The sequence below is a fragment of the Acanthochromis polyacanthus genome, chromosome 13 (genome assembly GCF_021347895.1).
Source record: "Acanthochromis polyacanthus isolate Apoly-LR-REF ecotype Palm Island chromosome 13, KAUST_Apoly_ChrSc, whole genome shotgun sequence".
NCBI lineage: Eukaryota > Metazoa > Chordata > Actinopteri > Pomacentridae > Acanthochromis > Acanthochromis polyacanthus.
In genome coordinates, this window is record NC_067125.1 from 4,971,944 (window position 1) to 4,995,862 (window position 23,919).

Here is a 23,919-nt window from a genome sequence, read left to right on the forward strand (position 1 = left end):
ATTCCAACACTAACTATTTCAGTCTATATTAAGGGCAGTGGTAGCCTAGCCGCGCTAGAGAACCCACGGCAACGAATTTAATTCTCTGCCAGGGTGGGTTTAGTTACCCTCCATAAGGCTCGAGGCTGGATTCTCCTAAAACTGGCCGGACCAATCACCATGAAGTGTAGAGTCAGAAGGCGGGCGTAACGAAGTGACGACAGAGGCGTGACGATTCTGACAGAAACAACCGGCGCACAATAAACAGTTATCTTTGGACTCGGCTTTGGCCACAGCCCTTAAAGATTTGAAGCTAAAATTCAACTTGAAAGATAAACAAAAGACGGCACTGAAGTGTTTCATTGAGAAGAAAGACGTATTTGGACTTATGCCGACGGGATATGGCAAATCCTTAATATACCAGTTGGCTCCGCTGGTTGGGAAGCTAATGGGACTTAGCCACAATCCGCCGGTGCTCTCGGAACTCCGTCAGCCGATTCGTTGCGCTGATTGGTTGTATACCTACCCAATTGCTGCAGAGGGATTTGATAGACAACCTTTTAGCCCGCCTCCCTCCCTGTCGAGCTTCCCCAGACCCTTGTGCCGTCAGAAACATGGGTGTAGCATGGCTAGGCTAGGGCAGTGCTGCTCTTTACCTCTCACAGATCACGGTTCAATGAGGATAATTCACTTGTTTTTCATTAAAAAATTCCATTTTAAAACTTTTTTCTCCATGTACTTTGAAAAGACCTACATATAAAATATAACAGTTGTACATGACATTGATTTTGCTAAATTTTTTATGGAGTTGATAAACTGACAGAAGACATCTTTTCTGTTCAGGGCAGGTTTGCAAATATGTGACATTTCATTTGTTTTGTTGTAAGTGTAATGTTGATTACACTTATCAAACGAAGTACAAGAAAAAAATACTGTTAACAATGTTCTTTTTTAACTTTAAAATGGGTCGGTCTGACCCACAACATAACAGGAGGGTAAAACAAAAGCAGTTATATTGCTAATAAAAGCTACTCTGATCATTTTAGCTTTCAACTGTCTTATTTTGTAACGTGATGAAACTCATAGTGGTACATTTTGAAAAAATATTGCATTTGTCTGCAGTGAAAAAAAATAACATCTACATGAAAAAAAAGACCCACTGAGCTCAGTTCAAGTGTAGAAACCATCATGAAATGTACTTTTTATATAAAAATATACACCTCAGGGTTAATGAATTCACATCATCGCTCAGTACACAGAAACAAACACAAAAAGACAGACTCACATCCTCAAAACAAAAAAAACTCACCCTACACAAACACTTACACTGAACACTTAATTCTGAATACAGTATATGTAAATAAAATCTTTTTTATTGTCGATACAGGCTCCTCTAATCAGTTTAATCTTCAACAGTCTATTTTTATAACAGAATCAAAACCCATAAGGTTAAATTTTGGTAGAATATTGCATCTGTTTGCAGTGAAATAACCTAAAATAATAAAAACATCTACAGGAAAAAAAAGACCCACTGAGCTCAGTTCAAGTGTAGAAACCATCATGAAATGTACTTTTTAGAAAATACACTTCAGGGTTAATGAAGTCACATCATCGCTCAGTACACAGAAACACACACACAAACACACAGACTCACACTTCAACTCAACAACAACACTCACTCTACACAGACAGACACACAAAAGCTTCTCAAGCGTAATCAGAGGCCGAGGCGGACGCTGCCAGAGCTCTCAGATTTGGCTATTTTTCATCATTGATCCACAACATGTGAACCTCAGAGGGGGTTCTGGTCGATAACGTGTTCCAAACACATCTTCACCTACCTCTGCTGTAGATCTGTAGCTGGTAGCTGCTGGACCAGAGACGTCTGCTCCTCTTCCAGAGTCGGAGGAAAGCGGTGAGATTATTCTCTGGACTGACTCTGGAAAACAGCACAGGAAATATCTGGAGCTATATAGAGCTATCACACTTTATTTAACATACAAAATAACTGAAATAAAACTACAATACAACCGTACAAACAACCCCCAAAGTTGTGTTATCAATAAAGGACTCAAACAGTGAGGAAACCTAAATCCTACACTGTAAAAAGTATATGTAACTATAGTTCAACTAAAGTACTGTTTTGAATAAATCGCACTTCTCTTTCTGGTTTACTTTTGTGGGTTCTCTCAATTTAAGATCCCATTTAGTCCCTTTAAATTGGTGTTTCACCAAAAGTGCAAAAAGGTTGTTTACTACTTCTGCAGCTTTGTGTTTCTGAGTTTATCCTGTTTGCACAGAGAACACCAAATCTACTGGAAAATTCATGTTTTTCATTTTACATTTAAGCGAACACAAACTTTTAAGTTGGAAAAATTGGAAACCTCAAGTTTATATTAATAAATCATAAAATAATATGATTTTTTTAAACATACTTTGGTTCAACGTAATTTAATTGTTACCAGCTGAAGAAATTCCTGCTAATTTACTCCCTGTTACATTTACAGAATCTGGAAATATCTACACCTTTTATTAATTCTGTGAATGCACAGACAGAATTTCTGCTTAGTTTTGTTGTGCTACGGCAGGAAAACAATTCTGTTTCACTAAGCTGGTCCAGTATCTTTTCCCCATTGTACCATTTCCATCCGTATTTATATCTCTTGACCCTTAAACTTCCTTCTACATACCAGAATCTGAGGGTTCTGGAGAAGTTCCTGCCTCCATCAGCAGCTTCTTCCTCCACATGAGATGGCTGGACGTTTCTGAGCTGGAGGTAGAAGATGTTTGATCAGAGGCCAGATGAGACTCTGATTCCTGCTGCAGACTCCAGGGTTCAGTCTGTGAAGGAGCCGCCATGCTATCCTCCAAACCTGGAGACATTAAAGAAGCAAATCAGCTGGGATTCCTCTGGTGTGACGACATCAGTTTGTTACTCCACAGTGGAGTGAAGTGACAATCGTCGTATGTTTGTTCATATGTTAGCAATATTGCTCAAAAAGTAACTTTCTAGTATCACTTACTTATGAGTATTCTAGTTATTTCTAGATTTCTGCAGCTGAGCGAACCTGTGACGTGGCTGGTGTCGACTGGACTCTCCACCTCTTGAATGGCGCTGAGCTCGTGCTGTTCTGTCATTTCCATGAAGCCCAGTCGGACCCGAGTGACCGGAGGCTTCGCTGCTCGAGGAGGATGGAGGAGTCCTGTGGGGAGGACTGAGGCTGGGCCGGGAACAGAGGGAGCACTGATCTGACCAATGGGAGCTGGAAATGAAAAAAACAATAGTGTTTGATAATAACTTTAAAGGTAAAAGAATGCATGTCAATAGAGGTGCACTGATTTAGAAGTATGGTATTGCATTTTAACGCCACTAGAGAATTAAAACAACATACCTGAGTTTGAGTTTAATAGGAAGTATGGAAATTTACCCTGTCAAAAAAAATGGTTCAGTAAACTATTAGTAAGCCCTGCCTGAGGAAATGAGGCTTGCAGAGTCAGTAACTTCTTTTAAATCACTTCTGAAAGCCACTTTTATGGACTATCTTTCATGTGAAGTTTACTTTTAGCTTGAAATTAGCTTTAGTGTTCTATTTGGTGTTAGGTAGTGTTAGTTTTAGATGTTCTCTCTTATTTTATTTTCATTTGAGTTGCCTGATTCTTTGGCGTGATGTCATCTTTGTTTGATTTTTAATTTCTAACTTCTAACCTTCAATCTTATTCTTTAATTTTTAACCCTCCTGTTGTCCTCATTTACATGCACCAAAAAATATTGTTTCCTTGTCTGAAAAAAATTTAAAAAATTCTGCAAAAAAATTCCCCAAATTTCTGAAAATTTGCAAAACCTTTAGGAAGAAAATTCCAATACATCTGTAAAAGTTTCCTTCAAAAGTTTTATTTTTAAAAAAATCCCCGAAATTTGGCAAGAAAATTCTTTTAAATATTTTCAAAACATGAGTAAAAATCTTCAAAAAAATCCTAAAAATATATAAAGTGATTACATATATATCAGTCAAACTTCTAATATTTTCTTTAAGAACAGTCACAAAAAAATCAACCAAAATCCAGCGAAATTCCTGGATTTTGGTTGATTTTTTTTGGTTGAAAGAAACATTTTTAACATTTTGTTTTTTCCACCAAAAAATGTTTAAAAATTTCCCAAAAATGCTGAAAATGTGGACATCAGAAGTTTCAACGTGAAATATTTTTTTCCCCACATTATCAAACTTTAAAACGGATTAATTTTGACATTTATTATTATTCGTATATAGTGTATCCGTTACCTGTCTCTCCACCATCAGATGGCAGCTTTTGAGGAGAGTCCTCTTTCTCCTGAGAGTCTTCTAGGTGTGATAAAGTTCCTCCGTTGGATTCTTCTATCGCCCTCAGCAGAGATGCGAGTAACCTGAGGCGACTTTCCTTGATGTTCTGTGAAACCAACTCGTCACTGGCGGTTTCTGAAGCTGGCTGTGGGTCAGAAGATACATCAAGTCATCAGGTTTCTACATGTCCTGCTCAGTTGTGAGTTAATCTTTATCCTCTTTCAGCTTTCTTCTTGGTGCTGCTGTTAAATCTGTATTTCTGTGTATTTATGCTTGTCAGTCCTCTCACTTACCTCTTCATCGGTTTGAATGAGAGCCTGCAGCGCCTCCTTCTGTCTCCTCATCTGCTCCATCTCCACCTGGTGGCGCTGTCTCTGCTCTTCTTGTTGTTTCTGCTGCAGCTTCACCGCCTCCCTCTGCTCCAACATCCGCCTCTGGACCTCCTGCAGCTGTCGTCTCTCCGTCTCCACGTCGTCCTCTGTGGAGCTCAGGGACTCGGTCTGCTGGGAGATCTGTGGTGTCGCGACACGCTGAGGGTCTCTGAAGCTCTGGTTACTGGTTTGAATGGGATCAGGCCGGAGTGGGAAGCTGGTTGAGAGACGTGTCGTGTACAGTTTGCTCGTCTCTTTGGAGGCTGAGGGGGACTTCAGTCTCTCTGGAAGGTGCTCTGTTACTCTCTCCATGATGTTATCGGTCAGCCAGGTGGTGACGTCTGGTCTCTGCTGCCTGTGACTGAACGACTCCACTTCATCCAGCGGCAGCCTGGAGCCGACGCTCAAACTGGAACCAGGACGATGGAGATGTAAGGCCGACGTGTCAGGCTGTCTGGTGTTAGCTTCCACAGAGGTTTGTGGTTCATCATGAAGGTATGCAGGAGCTGTAGGGGTTTGTAGAGGAGCTGGAGGACTGTGAAGAGGAGATTGAACGAAACCTGGAGGTACGATGGGAGGCTGCAGCGACGTGGAGGTCATGTTGTAACGGATTCGTAGAGCTCGCTGGTATTCCTCCAGACGCTGGCGAGCAACTTCCATTGACCTCTGATGAATTCTGAAATAAAAAGCGTGGTTAAATATTGACTGAAGGCCTACATCCCGCTCCATCCTTTGAACCTCTACAACTGCTTCTTTGAGGAATCAGTGTCATATATATATATATATATATAGTTAATTTATTTCTGTGGTTTACTACAACTGCATGGGAAATAGTGAAACGGGTGATTAATCACAAGAAATGAGTTTGTGTTCAGGCTCCAACACACCTGTTTTGTTCCAACAGCCGCTGCTGGTATTCTCTAATCCTTCTGGTGTGTTCATCTTCACCTGCAGGAGGTATCAGCTGTAGATGCACAGAAAGAACTACAGATTATTCATAAAACACTGAATACACTTCACACGGAATATCTTAAAGGATGAGTCAACAAACCAGCAAAAACTGGACTTCAGGGAGCTTAAATCTGTCACCAGGAAGGCACAGACCGTTAAATCAAAGTGATGGATCCCAGATATAGATGAGGAGGCATAAAAAAAGAAGACAAAAGAGGATTATACCTCAGTGGCTACTCCAGGAGTGACTTCCTCATCCCGTACAGGCACTTCTGGCGGGTAAACGGGTTCTTTCTGGGCCACAGCTGCCTTCAGATCTTCTCTCTCCTGCTGAGCTTCCAGCAGCAGCTGCTCCAGTTTGCTCTTCTGCTCCTCCAACTCCTGCAGCAAAACCACCTGCTGCTGCTTCTCCCTCTCCAGCTCTTCTTCCTGTGGAAAACAAAAACGACAGACGTTGAACTGAAGAAGCCTCTTGGATGAAGGTGAAACATGTTCAGGAACCTACAAGAGAAGTCCAGTTGATTTGTGCTGAAGCTCCTACGAAGAGGTTCAAAATGAGTGAGCGTTGCCACACTGAAAACCTTCACTCATAAACCCAGTTTTCAGCCATGCTTCAGTACAGAACATTTGTCTGCTAATACAGCACAAGATGAAAGACTTTACCTACAGCTATCAGAGAAAGCTCCACTTGTGTCAGTGTTAAGAGGCAGTATAAGGCACGGCTGACTGACAATCAAACATGTGAACACTGAGGAATTCAGGCACATTAAATTCTTAAAAAACAGGCTCTTTAACTATATGCATTTTATTGACAGGCTGTGCCCAGAATGCACTTTTCTACAATAGTAGCACTTTAATTGATGTTATTTTACTATATTGTTTTTTAAACGTCTGTATTTTTTTGTCTTTTATCTGTGGGACAACGGATGGAAATTAGCCTTGTGCTAAATCTGACGTATTTTCTGCAACCTTGTGTAAACTATTATGAGTTGTATGTTCATTAATATACAACAAACGTCACTGTTCTACAGCTTCAACAAAAACCGAACATTTAGAGCCAGATCAGAGCTGTTAAAGCGCTTAATTATTAAGTGCTTCTTATAATTTAATCCTTGGTTGTCATTTAATGTGATGAAATACTTTAAGATAAGCTGCAGTCAACTAGCCTAGCCGTGCAAGACAACCCACGGCAACGAATTTAATTCTCTGCCAGGGTGGGTCTAGTTACCCTCCATAAGGCTCGAGGCTGGATTCTCCTAAAACTGGCCGGACCAATCACCATGAAGTGTAGAGTCAGAAGGCGGGCGTAACGAAGTGACGACAGAGGCACGACGATTCTGACAGAAACAACCGGCGCACAATAAACAGTTATCTTTCGACTCGGCTTTGGCCACAGCCCTTAAAGATTTGAAGCTAAAATTCAACTTGAAAGATAAACAAAAGACGGCACTGAAGTGTTTCATTGAGAAGAAAGACGTATTTGGACTTATGCCGACGGGATATGGCAAATCCTTAATATACCAGTTGGCTCCGCTGGTTGGGAAGCTAATGGGACTTAGCCACAATCCGCCGGTGCTCTCGGAACTACGTCAGCCTATTCGTTGTGCTGATTGGTTGTATACCTACCCAATTGCTGCAGAGGGATTTGATAGACAACCTTTTAGCCCGCCTCCCTCCCTGTCAAGCGTCCCTAGACCCTTGTGCCGTCAGAAACATGGGTGTAGCGTGGCTAGGCTAGCAGTCAACTGTAATGTTTGTGGCTTCACAACCAACAAAATGATGAAGACAACGATTGACTGTAAGAAACTCACTTTCCTGTTTCCTTCAGTGTTTCTAAAATGTGATTAAACAGCCGTCACTGGATACACAACACACACATTTAACTTTTTAAGTGAAGAGTGCACAAACATCATTCATGTCCTGTGAGCCACGAAAGCAGAAATCATAATGTTGTACCCGTTTCTTTCTTTCTTCTTCAAATTCTTGGATTCTGTCGGCCAAAACATCAGAGAGTGAAGCGTCTGTTGCAGCTGTCAAACACAAGAAAAATACAAAGTTATTATCCTCTAATAGCAGCTAAACTTTTAAACAAAGGGGTGTAAATGTGGAGAACATAACTGAAATAGTCACCAGTGTGTAGTTATGGAAATACATGACAAACAATGAAAGCAGAGTAAACGTATCTAGATGAATGTTTTCACAGTTCAGTGACTGACTTACCAGGTGGAGAGAGTTCACGGGGCTCTGAAGGTTTGTCCTTCTCCTCGGCGGTCAGAGATCCTGTTTCGATGGACGTGTCTCGCTCTGGGATCTGGTCTGAGATGACGGTCGGTGAATCGGCTGCAGGGACTCGGCTGCTGCTGGTCCACTGGTTCCTCTGATTCCTGATGCGATCCAGGAGTTTCTTCAACGCCCGTCGAGGAGCAGGTCTGGACGGCTCCGCTGCAGGTAAAGAAAAATGCTGAATATATGCCTGGCTTAGGGTGAGGAAATGACGTCAAGATTAGCACTGAAGAACTAACAAAAATCTGAAACGACAACAAACAAATATCTGTGTATTGATTTTGTGTAAAGTTTATTTAAAACAAACCATGTAGCTTTGGTCATAAATCTGACGTTTCTGTTCACCTTCAGCAGATGTTTCCTGCTCAGTGCTGCCAGCGTCCTCCTCAGTGTCATGTTGTGTGTTTATTTCATCCAGTGTAACATCCAGTTCCTGGTCCTGGGTTCCTGTAGACGGAGCTGGAAGAGGTTCAGGCACCAGCCGGACCACCAAGTCTCCTTTAACTCCTGGAATCAGACACAGGTAAGATCTGAGAGAGTGCATCAACAGAAAGCTAAAAACTGAAGGATTTACAGGGAAACGCCACAACACTACGCAGTCCTTACTCCTCTCTCCGGTGTACATGTCCTCAAAGGCAAACTCCATCTCCCTCTGGAAGTCCTCCCTCGTCTCCTGCCTCTTGTAGAGAGGCTGGAAGATCTGAGGAGGCATCTGTGACACCTGCTGTCTCCTCCTCAGCAGGTCCGTCTGCTGCATGTGCTCCAGTTCAACCATCAAACGCTCACGATCCTGCAAGAACACATCAGGTGCTAAAAGCTGCACTTTGTATAATCTCCTAAAACATTTCATTTCATCGGCAACATGAAAAATCAGCATTCTGATACGAGGCCTGCTGTAGAGTTTTGGATGACTATGATGTGACAAAACTGTCATTTATAGAGACAGAAATCCATGTCCGTCCACAGATACAAACTACTGCCATCTTTTATTACTTAAGGAGTCATTCTTCTTACTTTGATTAATGCTGCTGTCAGTCAACAGCTATGGAACCAGAAAAGCAAAATTTCACAAACAAGGTATTTGACTTGTTTGACTTTTTTGTTTCTCGCCTTTGCCATTTTGTATGTCATTTTTGGAATATTTTGTCTTGTTTTTTTTTTTTTTTGTCTGACTTTTGTCGTTTTGATCATAAAGTAAAACACTACATCATTGTCTTCCAGCTACCTGTGACTAAATGTTGTGTTCTTTTGTAGACACTCTGTGATCTGGAAGTTGTAATGTGGAAATGATAAACTGAGGAATAATGTTGTTGAAATTGAATTCATTTTTCTTAAGAATTTTCAGGTTGTTCATGGTGTTTTGGAAAAAAGATAATTCCTTAAATTTGAACTTTTTGCACTAAAACAAAGGAATAATTTGGAGTTATTGTTGGTATTTAAAAATTGGTTCAAATTGGTTTGAATGTGGCCCCTGAACTAACATGAGTTTGACACTCCTGCTTTATCAGATATAAATAAAACACTCAGGTGTCTATTTGTTCATCAGGTAAAAGCAAAGTTGTACCTGAACAAGCTGTTCCCTCCTCAGAGCCTCCCTCCCCCTGAGACGAGCTTTCTCCAGCTGCTCCTCCCTCCTCCTCTTCTCCTCCCTCTGGAGGTCATGCAGTCTCTTCACCTCCAGCTCAGCTTCTTCACGGGCGTTAGGCTGCAGACACATGTAGAGATTAGGAGAGGGGCTGACGAACCACAGGGTTAGCTGTCGACATGAATCAGAAGGTTTACCTGCTCTGTGTCCAGCTCTCTGTCCACTGCACTTTCTGGCATGTGGTAATGAGTGGCAGCGAAGGCGCTCACATCAGATCTCTTTACTACATGTGGCTTCTTGGGATTGATGCTCTGATTGGACAAGAAAAAGCAACATTACTGTGATTGTACCCATAAACCTCAACTAAGAAACAGAGAGAACCTGAGCTTTATTTAGTGAATGAGACTCAATCAAGTCAGCTTATGTTCTAAAGATCAGCCCTGTTTGTCTAAAGAGGTGAAATTGATCTTAGAAAATTTTAGATCAGGTGTTTTTTTTTGTTTGTTTGTTTGCTACAGCCAAAACTTAATTCTGTGAGACCTTTTTGACAATTTGTCGAACTAATTCTTACCAAAAACTAAAATGAGTGACTTAATCCAGGTGGCTTGTTGGGTCATTTTAAAACAGTGTAATTATTTTGAATGTTCAGGCAAATCACCTGAATGGGGTTTGGGGGAGGCGGTGGGAGGCTGGACACCTTTGCTGATCTTTCCTTCTCTGCCTGCAGAGCCTTTTTCCTGGCACTGATGAATCTACAGAGAGGCAAAGGAATAAAGTTCTGTTAATTCTGATGGAATTCGAGCATGCTGACATCTTCAAAGCTTGTGTCTGTGATGCTGCTCACTGGTTTTGTCTCTCATGGTTTTTAATCTTCTGTGATTTCAGCTCCTTCAGGGCTTCTCGATAACGCTCCTCTGCTTTGGCGTGATTTTCCTCCTCCCTCTGAGCGATGGCCGCCAGGTCGGGTTCCTGACATGAGAAGTAAAAATTAACCACTTTATTTAACTTCATGTATGATTAGAATCGTGTGGTTTTGTCACAGTCACACAGTCTCCTTTATTTGACCTTAAATAATCTCAGTAACTGTCTCAGAATTGATCTTAAATCTTGTTTACACAGAGAAACTACCTCAGAGTAACTTCAACGTCTGTAAGGCTGGTACAGCTTCATCAACAGCAATAATTCTACAAGAGAAACTAACTATTGAAGATTAGATATAGTTGATATTTAGATTTGTTTTTAAAGCAGCCTTTTCTTACATTTTCCTTTGCACTCCGGTGCCCCTGACCAAGAAGCTGGAGGCTCTCCTGGTATAACCTCTCCAGTTTATGGAGTTTCTCCCTCTGCTGTCGCTCCCAGTCCAGCCTCAGCTCCTCCTCCAGCTGTTTCAGTTCCTGCTGCTGTTTCTGCTCAACCTCTCGGCAGATCTGCTGTGCAAAGTGCCGCTGCTGCTCCCGTACCTGGACGTCAAAATGTACAGTCTTAGAATATCAGCTGAGCTTAAAAACTTTCACAAACAGGTGTTTTTTTTTCTCAGGAAGATGGCTAAAAAACAAAACAAGCCTTATATTAAAATCTGGGTCATGAATGCGACTAATCAAATCAGGACAGACTTTTGTTGTAGATCAACAATGAACTCAGACTAATAGAAATGAACTCAGCCTTTGTGAACTCAGGTAACTAATTTTATTGCAAGTCATTTGAATTATGCCATAATGGGTTAAGCCCGGTGAGATGAGTGTTTCTTCGTACCATCAGTGCTGCAAAATAACAGTGAAAAACTTCTGTTTTAGTGCAAGAAAATTAGATTTTTGGCATTTTATGTTAGCTAAGGTTCTCCTTCAGTTAGAAAAAAGTACAATCTCCATATTTTAACATCACTAGCTGGCCACATTCAAATGGATTGTCTCCATCTTTTGTTTTTATATCTCATTCTTTAGTTTGATCTGACTGACTTGTAGTTTGTGATTTTGTTAGATAATAATCAAAATTGCAATGTGACTAAGTGAAAAATCCAAATCACAGGAGCTGCATTTTTTTGCTAAAGCTATAAAATGTCACTGAGCACAAACATACATGAAGCATTGTGATGCTACAGAGATAGAGATTTAGCGGACTACAAATCATATTCTTGAGATGTGGAGGAACATGCTTGTTTGGTACAGACTGCAGCAAAAATGCCATAATTTTTACCTTCAGTTGAGGTTTTGATCAAAAACTACTCCCAGGTTTCTGGTTGAGTGCTTCATTTTCACTGGTAGTGGTCCAACATAGGGGCTGATATTGCTCTAGACATTTTTATACAGGGCTACGTAGTGGTTAGCACTTTAGCCTTGCAGCAAGAAGATCCCCGGTTCAAATCCCGGCCTGGGCCTGGGATCTTTCTGCATGGAGTTTGCATGTTCTCCCTGTGCATGCGTGCACTCCGGCTTCCTCCCACAGTCCAAAAATATGCTGAGTTTAATTGATTACTCTAAATTGCCCGTAGATGTAAATGTGAGTGTGAATGTTTGTCTGTCCCCTGCCTTCGCCTGAGTCAGCTGGGATAGGCTCCAGCGACACAAGTGAGGATAAAGCGGTGAATAGAGAATGGATGGATGGATATTTTTATACAGAGGTAAATAAGACACACAATTGGGACTATAAGTGGTAGGACACAATAACAACATGATAACAACAACATGCAACTCGTGTTCATGGCGTAGGTAGAAATTTGAAGGAAGTGACGAACCGGGGTGACTTTTTCAAACATAATTTATCAGACAGAATCACCTGAGAGCAAACAAAGATTAGAACTGCCCTCAGGTGAAGGAAACCGTCTGTGAATCAGAAATCGCACTGATCCTACCTGCTGTATTCGCAGTTTCCTCCTCCTTTCGCATTCCTCTCGTATAATGCGAGCCTCTTCGTTGGGGCTCAGTCTCAGTTTGGACACTTTTCTCTTCATTTTCTTCAGATAAACAGGAGGACATTTCCCAAAAGACAGCAGCACTGCTAGCGCTGATGGCTAATGTGAGCTAGCTTCACATTGTTACAGGCGCTCACCAACGGAGACCTTTAAAAGTGACATTTTAAACAAATACGTATCGATTAACACAAAAGACCGAAAAAAGTGCGGAAATGAGTTATTGAAAGTTTTGTTTATCACCTAAAAACCATGTCAACCTGAAAAAACGGACGCATTTTTGTCCTAAACGTCACATCCGGTGGTTTAAATTGCCCGCCGTATCCTTTCCTACTGAGGAAATGTTGGTTCCTACCATCGATCTTATGTGTTCCTACTCACAATATGTACGTTATTAAAATCAGTTTTCTATTGAATTTACATCAGATATAAAATAAAACACAATCTGAAAATGAAAATAGACTTTAAAGAAAGTAAAATGAAGCACTTAAAGATGGAATCAGCTTCAGAGTTTGGTTCGCTTCATGCAGGGGACGGTAGAGAAGCTACACTGTTTTCTGTGTTGGGAGCAAAGAATGAGCTGTTTACAGCGCTGCTGATAAATATAACACAACTCCACGGAATAGCCGTTTATATTCGTGACTGCAGTAAATAGAAAAGGTAAGATTCACACTAATAAAATGGTATCCTGCCATTTAAACTGCACTTTCGAATTTATGAGTTTTCATTTAACCTGTAAAATTAGCATGAGGCTAACATTTGCTAGCACTACTAGCTAGACGCATCCGTTCAGAATCAAAAGCAGCCGTCGTTGGATATAGAAAATAATTTAATGTATGAAAGACAAGCATTTCATCTAACAGTTAAAGCAATAGTTCCATAACAGCCTGTTATGTGCTGCATTATCATAAACCAAACGACATGTCTGAACTCATGTCACGATACCAGAATTCTAACTTTGATATAATAAACGACAAAACCTAGAACTTTTTTGTTTTAACTGAAAAAGAAATATGTCAACATCAATCCAAGGCAATGGAGGTAGTGAAAATAAGCCACATTATTGAATTGTTCAGCCACAGTTCGCTAAAACTGGAGAGATTTCTTATTTGTTTGACCTCTTTACAATGTTTTATACCTCTTCTGTTTATAAAAGGTGGAATCCTTGCAGAGGTAAATGCAGCAGTGCTTTAGTGCACATTTTAATCCCCCATTTCCGCTCTTTCTGCAATTCATTTGTGTATATATTTTTACATTTTGTGTTTTAGCATCCTGATGTGCATTTTTTCTTATTATATTCTTATTTATGTTGTGTATATATAGTGTAGGTATTTTATGTCTTAATTTATAAATGTGTTCTCTTTCTTTTCTTACTGTCATTTTGCTGCTATGACATTGCAAATTTCCCAGCATGGGACTAATAAAGGATATTCTACTCTATTCTTTTTGCAGGAATTGAGTTGGGTTAGGCTGATGTTTATTGATCTGTGTATTTGTGAATAGCTGGTTCTTAGCTTGACAGTTATCATAACATTATCATTACCAGAGTGAAAGCTGTGTTTACATATAGAGCTGTATGCCACATTGGTGTTAGACAAAAAGATGAAATCAGGTTAAACAGTTATCATTTCTCTCAGCTCGTTGCCATGGGAAACTTCCTAAAATAGTGAAAAATGTTTGAATCACACTTGTCTGAATTGTATTTCGAGGGCATAATGTACCTATGTTATGTATCACATTTACTAACTTGTTCTGTGAATCCTTGAACAAATCGGCACGTCTCTCAGCAAGAGCATCTTTTGCAGACCTGCCTTTGTGGCGTCTACTTAAGCGACATAATTACATATTTTGCTTTACCTCTGCTGCATCAACAAGCTGTGCACTACTGGCATCAGCGCTAGGATTTGTCTTTGACAGCTGCCAGAGAGAAAAAGCAGCTCTTCCCTGACCACTGTAGAGCGCTGTAAGCACACACTACCCTTCTGTCACACAAAGATGTCAAACATGTAGAATGCTGCCCTCAGCACTAATACTGCTGATTAATTAATACATTAGCGTTAGTAAAATTGGACTTGGTACCATTTTTACCATTATAGTGTTGATGTTTTGTGCAACACTAGACTGGTTTTGATTTCTTTCTCATCTTTAATCATCCCATGAAGTGGATCTATATCTGTCCTGATCTTACTCAAACTGGCTTCAACAGATATCAGAGTAGAAAGTTCAGTTTGCAGAGCCCCTCTGAGATGAAATGCCTTCTGTTGTCCTGTGTCAGCTTGATGATTTATTCTCTCTGCTTGTCCTTCTGTCCTCAGGTGAGTCATCATGTCTGGTGGTCCAGCTGTGCGGGTCAGCATCGAGTCTTCCTGTGAGAAGCAGGTGCAGGAAGTGGCCCTGGATGGGACCGAGACATACGTCCCTCCTCTGTCCATGTCCCAGAACTTGGCAAAGCTGGCACAAAGGATTGACTTCAGCCAGGGATCTGACTCCGAGGAGGATAGTGCCGAGGGCGAACCTAGGGACCGAGAGTGGGGCAAGCAGGAGCAGGAAGAAGAAGAAGGTAACGTAGACTTTAGAGACTGAGATAGACTCTGTTAACCTGACAGGCACCGGCTGCCATCCATCGATCAGTGAATAATTAGAGTAATCACATTACTTCACATATAGAGCTGAGCTTTCTTTGTCAAGGTTCTAGACTTGAAATTTTAAGAAATGTATTTCAGGAGGCAAACATCTTTGAATTTGGTCACCAGACAGTATTAGGAAATGATACGAGGATAAGTCACTGGAAAGTAGCTCACTGTTTACTGGCACTATTGTAAGTGATTATTCACCACTTTTTACAACATACTTAAACCTTCCTGTAGTGGTCCTTTTAGTTACTGATGCAAGTTAATAAAAAAGAAAAACAAGCACTCAACTTGGTCTCAGTTAACCATTTAACCGGTCCCTGATGATTTCACCCATATTTCATTCGTGAACGTGACATATTACGTTGTTAATCTGTATCATTTTGAAAAATATCAGCCAGAAAAATTACAGACTTTCAAGTTTATCAAGCAAAGAGACTTGCCTTAATATTTACCACTGAGATTCCATTTTGTAAGAGTAAAAGTGCATTAAAAGACAAGAAATTTGATTGAGCATCTAAGAGAAAGCCGCAGTAAACAATCTGATTTGATTCCAAAGAGCCGACAGTCTGAGCAGACCTCAGGTGTTCAGGAACAAACTTCCTGAACACCTGAGGTGTGGAGCATCATAGCTGAATGTTGCTTGACTGTTTTTTGGTTCTGGATCTGGGAACACACAGTAAACCTGTCCCTGATGACCTGAGGGCTCTGGATGCTTCGTATGGAGATAATAAGTCCAGGATGGATTTTGGTCCATTCAGTGCTTTGCAGACCAGGAGTCAGATGTTGAACTCCATTCTTTGACTAACAGGAAGACAGTGTAGTGATGTGAGGACTGGTGTATTCTGGTTCAGTTTCCTGGTGTTAGTTAGGGTAGCAGCGTTCTGGATCGGCTGCAGCTACTTCGTTGATTTCTCAAGAAAGAAAGCTCCAGCCACCATAAAACAGGAGCAGCGAATAAGCAAGTTAATTATGGATTAAAAGAGTTGCATATAATACAACTGAGTCGTATGAATTCTGTTCTCTCCATCAGAATAAGATCTGGTTTATGTTTTCTTTTGGTTTTGAACACAGGTACAGTGAAGTTTCAGCCTTCTCTTTGGCCCTGGGACTCGGTGCGTAACAACCTTCGCAGTGCCTTGACAGAGATGTGTGTTCTGTACGATGTGCTCAGTGTGGTGAAGGAGAAGAAGTACATGGCCTTAGATCCAGTGTCTCAGGATCCAACAGCTGGCAAGGTAAGCTACTAAAGAATAGAACAGTGTTTGGTTTGTAATTCTCATAGACATCTGTAGACCTGCTCACTCAGTGTTTTATTTACAGGTTGACTTGTATCTAATGTCTGTTTGAATAAAAACATCCTCTCTATCTTCTGCAGACGCCTCAAGTGTTCCAGCTGATCAGTAAGAAGAAATCTCTGGCCATAGCAGCGCAGCTCCTCTTGAAGGGAGGAGAGAAGCTCACCAAGTCAGTCGCAGAGAACCAGGAGAACCGGAGGCAGCGAGACTTCAACTCTGAGCTGCTGCGACTCCGATCGCAGTGGAAACTACGCAAAGTCGGAGACAAGATCCTGGGAGACCTCAGCTACCGGAGCGCAGGTGATGAGTCTGTCGTACAGTCCTGCTTTAGTATGCAACACCGCAACACTTCATACTTGCTGTCTAACTCCACTTTATCATATTTATCCACACAGGTTCCCTTTTTCCTCACCATGGCACATTTGAGGTGATCAAAAACACTGACATCGATCTGGACAAGAAGATCCCGGAGGACTACTGTCCCCTGGATGTCCTGATCCCCAGTGACTTGGATGGATCAGCTTATATCAAGGTTAGAGGGAAATAACATCAACAAGTGTCTTTGTAATGGTATTTTCCTCTAAAATACAGTAGAAAATGTATTTGTGTTGATTTGATTTGTCTGGTGAAATGCTTAGCGTAAGAAGAAAACACATGGCAGAAAACGAGGAATATTAGAGTTAGCATTTATTTTGTGGACTGTGCTTAAATGTGTAATTCTTTTCATCTTATTTGTCACAATTTCCATACTGGATTGACTCATTTTTTGAGATGATTTTAAAAATACATAGCTGTAATGTTTCATTGCCGTTTATTTCCTCAGGTGTCCATCCAGAAACAAGCTCCAGACATCGGTGATCTGGGAACCGTCAACCTGTTCAGGAGGCCTCAAAAGAACAAAGGCAGTATGTTTCAGTACATAAACACCAGAAATATCATTTTAAATATTCAGATCTGGTTCGGTAGCCGTCTGTATTTGTAAATTAGAGTTCAGGAGATTTACTTCGTGTTTCTTTTCCGTCCTCTCTGCTCAGGTACGCAGCCGTGGCACGTGAAGCTCGAGGCGGCTCAGAACGTTTTGCTCTGTAAGGAGATCTTCGCCCAGCTGTCCAGAGAAGCTGTCCAGATTAAATCCCAGATTCCTCACATCGTTGTGAAGAACCAGATCATCTCTCAGCCGTTCCCAGGTCAGAACTCTGAAAATGGAGAAACAAAACAGGGACATTGTGGGCTTTTTCCACCTGCAGTTCATCCAAAGTTCAGTTTCTCCACAGGCACAAACATTGTTACTCATGTTTACATTAGAATTTTTCTCTAAAAAGGTGGGGCTTTGTGAACTGATGAAATATTCTAGCTCGAACATTCCTGAAGTTTTTTTTTTAATCATCTTTGTGGCTCTGGAGTCGGCAAACGCACTCAGACCTCGTTTGTTCCTGTGGTTCCCCTTTAAAGGTCTGCAGCTTTCGATCTCACTGTGCCACTCCACTTCTGGAGAGAAGAAGAGCAGCCGGGCGTCTCCAGAGAAATCCAAACCAGACAACCACCTCTACGTCCTGGAGCACAATCTCCACCAAATGATGAGGGAGGTGAGATGTGGCGTCACAGCAGAGCTGTCACTAAATTATTTTTCTACAGCTAGTCTACCTGAGTAGTTTATTTAAAGTATCAAAATTTTCCCTATGATTTGAGTTGGCATTATTTGATTTTAATGCTTCACTTCACTGCTTGTAACATGTCAAAAACAGACCCAGACATCGGTTTAAAGTTTTCCCCAGATTCAGAATGATTTAATGTCTTCGCTGCTGATTCCATTGACCAACTTTGCTTGTTTTTTAGTTCCACAAGCAGCAGCTGAGCTCTGTGGTGATGCCACATCCTGCCACCGCCCCCTTCGGACACAAACGCCTGCGTCTGGCTGGACCGCTGGCCTACGACAAGACCGAGATCTCCAACTTACAGCAGAGCGAGGGGCTGCTGGAGAAGATCATCAAACAGGCCAAGCACATCTTCCTACGGAGCAGGTAACTTTAATTCACCAGACAGAGGTTTGTGGTTGATACCAGCGGCCGTCTGGAGTTCGATGTCCGTCTGTCCGTTCATCCGTCCGTCCATCCATCCGTCCATCCATCCGTCCGTCCGTCCGTCCGTCCGTCCATCCATCCATTATCTATACACCGCTTAGTCCTCATTAGGGTTGTGGGGGGGCTGGAGTCTATCTTGGCTGATTTAAGCTTGTTTTATGCTTACCACGTCCACGAGGTCCGTGCGGCTCCGTGCGGACAAATTACGTCATTTTAGCAGCCACGCCCCCTCGGAACAGCCTTTCTCACGCAGAAAATTTTCACGTCGTGCACCTCCACATTTTTCTAATTACGCAAATGGAGATGCACGGAAAAACATGGCAGAGGACCAGGACCTTCTCGTAGCTGAAGTCCAGAAATACGGGCACTTATGATTCATCACAGAGAGATCACCGTGACGACCGGGTTATGAACAATTCACGGTGTGAAGTTAAAACTAACTGCTGAAATGCAACTGTTCTGTAAAATGCCATATTGTAAGTGGTGTGAACAATGGCAAACTTCTGCTACTCTAGTTTAGTACCAGAGTAGACGAGGTAGACGTGTTTGCGATACACTGCCCCCTGCAGTTTGAGAGCAGATGACGCACGGAGTATAAAGCCACGCATGTTGTCTCACGCGGATTTCCACGCTGCTCCTTTCCACTCGGCTCGTTTGTGCGGAAAGCATAACCCAGGGTGAAGGTAGGGAACACCTGGACAAGTCACCAGTCTATCACAGAGCTACATATAGAGACAAACAGTCACATTCACACCTATTTAGAGTCACCAGTTTACCTCAGCATGTTTTTGGACTGTGGGAGGAAGCCGGAGAACCTTAATAAAACCCACGCATGCACAGGGAGAACATGCAAACTCTATAAAGATTCCAGGAAGGCCGGGACTCAAACCGAGGGTCTTCTAGCTGCAAAGCGACGATGCTAATCACTGTGCAGCCCAGTTTGATGTCATAGAAGTTAATCTAGCAACAGAAACAAATGGTCATCAGGTGCTTTGAAGGCGTCTTTCTGTTTGTCTTTGTGGTCACCAGGACGGCGCGAACCATTGACAGCTTGGCCAGCCGCATCGAGGATCCTCAGATTCAGGCCCACTGGTCCAACATCAACGACGTGTACGAGTCCAGCGTCAAGGTGCTCATCACCTCACAGGGCTACGAGCAGATCTGCAAGTAAGTGAGGGAGGAAGGAGTACTCATGGCATCTTCACTTCCTGACTCGTGGACACTCAAAGCCTGACGTCTTTTTGTGTGTTTAGATCCATCCAGCTGCAGCTGAACATCGGTGTCGAGCAAATCAGAGTAGTTCACAGAGACGGACGCGTCATCACGCTGTCACACCAGGAACAGGAGCTGCAGGACTTCCTCCTCTCACAGGTACCACGGTTACCCTCCAACACATTTAACGTCCACACAGACCGGATTTAATGGAAGCGGCTTGTAGGACTGCTCAGCTGCTCTGTGCTGAACTTAAAGCATCACAGCAGCTCCCTGTTCTGTTTGCAAGTTTGTGTGTGACTTTAGATCTGAGGTGGCAAGCTCATTTTAGTTCAGGGGCCACGTATAGCCTAATGTGATCTCATCGATTTCGGAATGAGATTTGGTTTCTAGCTCCTGAGATTTGGATACAGACCACAACAAAGAGCGAGGATTGTAATGTTGTTCTAAAGCCCTGTGTATCTGACCCTCCTTATTCCAGATGTCTCAGCACCAGGTTCATGCGGTTCAGCAGCTGGCTAAAGTAATGGGATGGCACGTCCTGAGCTTCAGTAACCATGTCGGTCTGGGCCCGGTGGAGAGCATCGGAAACGCCTCCGCCGTCACCGTTGCTTCTCCCAATGGAGAGTACGCCATCTCAGGTGGGTCTGTGGAGGCTTATTGTGAGGTTATAATCCTTTTCAAGCCCCAGTGTGTGTTTTTGTATTGATGTGCTGCCACAGTGGTACCAATTTAAACCGAATGAGTCATTAAACACGTTAAAATTCAGGTGTTTGTGAGGTTTTGCTGCTGTTGCGGTGGATTATTGTGGTGTTGTTTGAGCAGCAGCTCCACTGCTACATGAGGTGATGAGGGCTGTAATGAACCAAAGAATATCTTTTCCTCCTAAATTGTACCTACCTTAACCAATTGATTTATCATGTAAAAAAAACACAAGAAATCTTCATGTCCTCAAGATGAACTAAATGTTCCACAGTCTGTTCTCCCTGTTAGCCTTATTAGCCTAAATTCATACTAATTTAACATGAAAATAACCACTGTTTGCAGCATGTTGGATCATTATTGTATGCTGGATCTATAAAAACAGACAGGAAGCAGAGCAGCTGCACATATCTACATGATTTTTGAAAATATATTAACTGGTGAATCAGCACAAGAGCTATTCTAAATAAAACACAGACGAGTTCGCTGCTGTTTGTAGATGATCTGACATGTTGGTTGTTAAGTTTTGACACACAAACCGCTGATTGTGAAGTTTAAACTCGACTTTTTGGCCAAAATGCAGCCAAACCGACGACTTCTGTGACATTACATCCGAGTAACCGTTCAGTTGAATATGTTAGAGCAGTCTGCGTCAGGTTGGGAGAGAAAATGCAGGCATGTTCCACCCTCAGCCAAAAATAACAGATTAGTCCTGGATGGCTAAAGATGTAGCACTGCTGGAAATTGTCAAAGTATAAAAAAGTCACTGGTGTGTAGTAGAAGCAAAATATGAGCCGTTATATCACCTGTTGGACAGCTGGTCTGAACCTGCTGTATACGTTCCTGACTGGGGGAATTATGTTCCATGTCTGCTACACTGCTGACTGTTAAAACCATGCCCTAAAAATATTTACAAAAGATAAAATAAATGAATGAATAACATACAGCCACATCTGTTCTCTCAGATGATATAAAAACTATACAAACATTAACCTTCTAACAACATTCTGAACCCCTTCTTTAATAACAAAGATGTTTAAATTACCAGGCAGGCAGTGGAACCAGCTCCACCATTATATTGTTATTGCGGTTCTGTGTCACAGTCACAAAGAAATCCGCCAAATAAAACTAATTTCACTGTTGAGATGAGCCCTTATTGGTCAGAATGCGATGCAGCAGAGAGCAGACCTGATGTGCACTGCTGTTCAAAAGCTTACGGTCACTTACAAATGTCCTTATTATTGAAAGAAAAGCAGTTTTTTTCCAATGAAGATAACATTAAATGAATGATAAATCCAGTGTAGACATTGTTAATGTGATAAATGACTATTCTAGCTGGAAATTTTTAATGGAATATCTCCATAGGGGTACAGAGGAACATTTCCAGCAACCATCACTCCTGTGTTCTAATGCTACATTGTGTTAGCTAATGGTGTTGAAAGGCTCATTGATGATTAGAAAACCCTTGTGCAGTTATGTTAGCACATGGATAAAAGTGGGAGTTTTCATGGAAAACATGGAATTGTCCCTAGACTTTTGAACAGTAGTGTATTTTGTGTTACTGGACTCGAAAAGGTGGTATTTCTTGCTCTGCCGTTACTGTTCCTGTAATCCCTGGTGGCAGCAGAGCTACAGCAGTACGACTAGTGAAGGTTAATACATAAAGTCCCACCCAGTCTCTGAGTCAGTTTAGAGCAAAGCAGGAAGTCACAGAAACAGGCCGATACAAGCCGAGGAATCATTAAGAAACATCACCACTGAATAATTCCTGGAACGCATCATGAAAACTGTTATCCTGAGGCCATTTGACGAAGTAATTCTGGATATCCGACTATGAAACCTGCAGTATGGATGCATTAATAATCAGTGTGACCTCAAAATGAGTAAAACAATAAAAAAGATTGCTTTAAAAATCTAATAATGTGGGATGTAGATTTAAAGTAAATGTGTTGTGGAGTTTCTAAAGAAGTAGAAAAGTGGAAGGTTTGATGTAAACAGGAAACAATAAGATGTATAGCGGGTAAAACTAATACATTAAACTTCATCCAACTCATTTTCAGACATCATTTTAGGTTTTGCGTTTGATTTGGTTGTGTTGTGTATGTATTTTTTAACCTTGGAGTCATTCCATGCCAACTCACTGAGGGCCTCCCAGTTGAAGTCATGAATTGTCTTTAAAAAAAAAAATATGCAAAAACTTCTACCTCAACCCTTGTACCTTGCAAAATCCCACAGCTCTACTCCAAATGCTTTTACAGTTTTTGAAAGTAGGTCCGTAATGTTAAATTTGATACCTTTTAAAACATCTTTAAAACCTAACCAGTTGCTTATTTTGACTGAATTGCTCCACAAGTACCATACACACACATATAAAACCTTAAAATCACCATAATGTGAATATTTACCAACAATTAAAGGCACCAGATGTGATTTAAAGCCTCTGGAAACTGTGGCAAATGTGTCAGTTTCATAAAATCATTAAATAATGAAGTGATATAACATCTTTCATTTTTACTCATAAGTTATGTGACAATCATCGTACATTTGTCTGTCTGTTTGTCTGTTAGCAATGTTACTCAAAAACAGACCAACAGATTTGGATCAAATTTTCAGGGAAGGTCAGAAATGACACAAGAACCAAGTGATTAGATTTTGGCAGTGAAGTGGCTTAAAGTCTGAATCCAGGGATTGGTTAAAGATTTCGTGCCATTGCAAGATAGCGGCACGGTGTCGCAGTAACCATGACAACAAGTGAACACTACATCAGCTGACAAACAAACAAACAAGCAACTGGTTGGTGAGACTTGAAAGAATCGCTGAAGAATTGAACACTGACGGCCTATTTTCAAACAATCAGAACTCAAAAAATATTTATGGGTTTTTATAAGATTCTGGGCAGAAGGTTTTGCATTGTTTGTTTTTTTTAAGACAATCCATGAGCTCAGCTGTGAGGCGAGTTGTCTGGAATGACTCCTTTATGATACTGTGGCAAGTCTGAAATACATTAGAAGATAATAATTGGGTGTGTGTGTGTGTAAATTTGTTTTCTCTTCAGTGCGCAACGGCCCGGAGAGCGGCTGTAAAGTTTTGGTCCAGTTTCCTCGCAGTCAGATCAAGGAGCTGCCGAAGAGCGACATCATCCAGGACGCCAAGTGGAGCCACCTCAGAGGGCCGTACAAAGAGGTCCACTGGAGCAAGATGGAGGGGCGAAACTTCGTCTACAAGATGGAGCTGCTCATGGCTGCACTGACTCCCTGTCCCTAGATAAACCAAACGCTGAACCTGGACGCCCAGCAGCTCTCCAGAGAAACCTCCGATTTCCTTTTTGTAAAAACATTTGACTCCTTTTTAGTGCAGCTGCTGTAATCTCGTTTCCACGTACAGTAGCATCCGCTGCCTGCTCTGTTTCTGAAGGTGTGCAGTGTTTGTACACCTCACACGGTTTGATTTGAAATAAAAAGCAAAGTCTCAGGGTGAACAGCCGGAGAGTTTCTGGATTATCAAAACACTTTCAATCTGAACCTTCAGTTTTATAAATAAACGAGCCTTAAGTGTAACCTCCATCAGCTCATGGGTTGAAAATAAAGACAACAAGAAAATCAC

The 23,919-nt window shown here is 41.6% G+C and overlaps 2 protein-coding genes across 5 annotated transcripts in view; one reads left to right on the forward strand and one right to left on the reverse strand.

The window, feature by feature from the left end:
* cep295 (centrosomal protein 295) overlaps positions 1-12,701 on the reverse strand; it is a 31,753-nt gene extending 19,052 nt beyond the window's left edge. For all 4 annotated transcript variants that reach the window (XM_051957554.1, XM_051957555.1, XM_051957556.1 and 1 more), the window contains exons 1-17: positions 12,337-12,701; positions 10,748-10,948; positions 10,333-10,457; positions 10,147-10,240; positions 9,686-9,799; positions 9,468-9,608; positions 8,510-8,693; positions 8,249-8,410; positions 7,841-8,062; positions 7,577-7,650; positions 5,846-6,049; positions 5,557-5,633; positions 4,592-5,345; positions 4,260-4,443; positions 3,048-3,242; positions 2,670-2,852; positions 1,821-1,918 (exon numbers count right to left, since the gene is read on the reverse strand). In XM_051957554.1, coding sequence (XP_051813514.1) covers positions 1,821-1,918; positions 2,670-2,852; positions 3,048-3,242; positions 4,260-4,443; positions 4,592-5,345; positions 5,557-5,633; positions 5,846-6,049; positions 7,577-7,650; positions 7,841-8,062; positions 8,249-8,410; positions 8,510-8,693; positions 9,468-9,608; positions 9,686-9,799; positions 10,147-10,240; positions 10,333-10,457; positions 10,748-10,948; positions 12,337-12,435 — 3,111 coding nt within the window. In that variant the 5' untranslated portion in view covers positions 12,436-12,701. The remainder of the gene's footprint in view (positions 1-1,820; positions 1,919-2,669; positions 2,853-3,047; positions 3,243-4,259; positions 4,444-4,591; positions 5,346-5,556; positions 5,634-5,845; positions 6,050-7,576; positions 7,651-7,840; positions 8,063-8,248; positions 8,411-8,509; positions 8,694-9,467; positions 9,609-9,685; positions 9,800-10,146; positions 10,241-10,332; positions 10,458-10,747; positions 10,949-12,336) is intronic.
* A 210-nt stretch (positions 12,702-12,911) lies between these two features.
* Positions 12,912-23,918, forward strand: med17 (mediator complex subunit 17). The gene is made up of 13 exons (XM_022219278.2): positions 12,912-13,053; positions 14,709-14,953; positions 16,098-16,261; positions 16,402-16,621; positions 16,717-16,853; positions 17,145-17,226; positions 17,356-17,508; positions 17,774-17,907; positions 18,158-18,342; positions 19,432-19,569; positions 19,656-19,773; positions 20,096-20,255; positions 23,372-23,918. Exons 2-13 carry the CDS (start codon positions 14,719-14,721, stop codon positions 23,578-23,580), a joined length of 1,935 nt encoding a protein of 644 aa, XP_022074970.2. The 5' UTR covers positions 12,912-13,053; positions 14,709-14,718; the 3' UTR covers positions 23,581-23,918.
* Position 23,919: the final 1 nt, after the last annotated feature.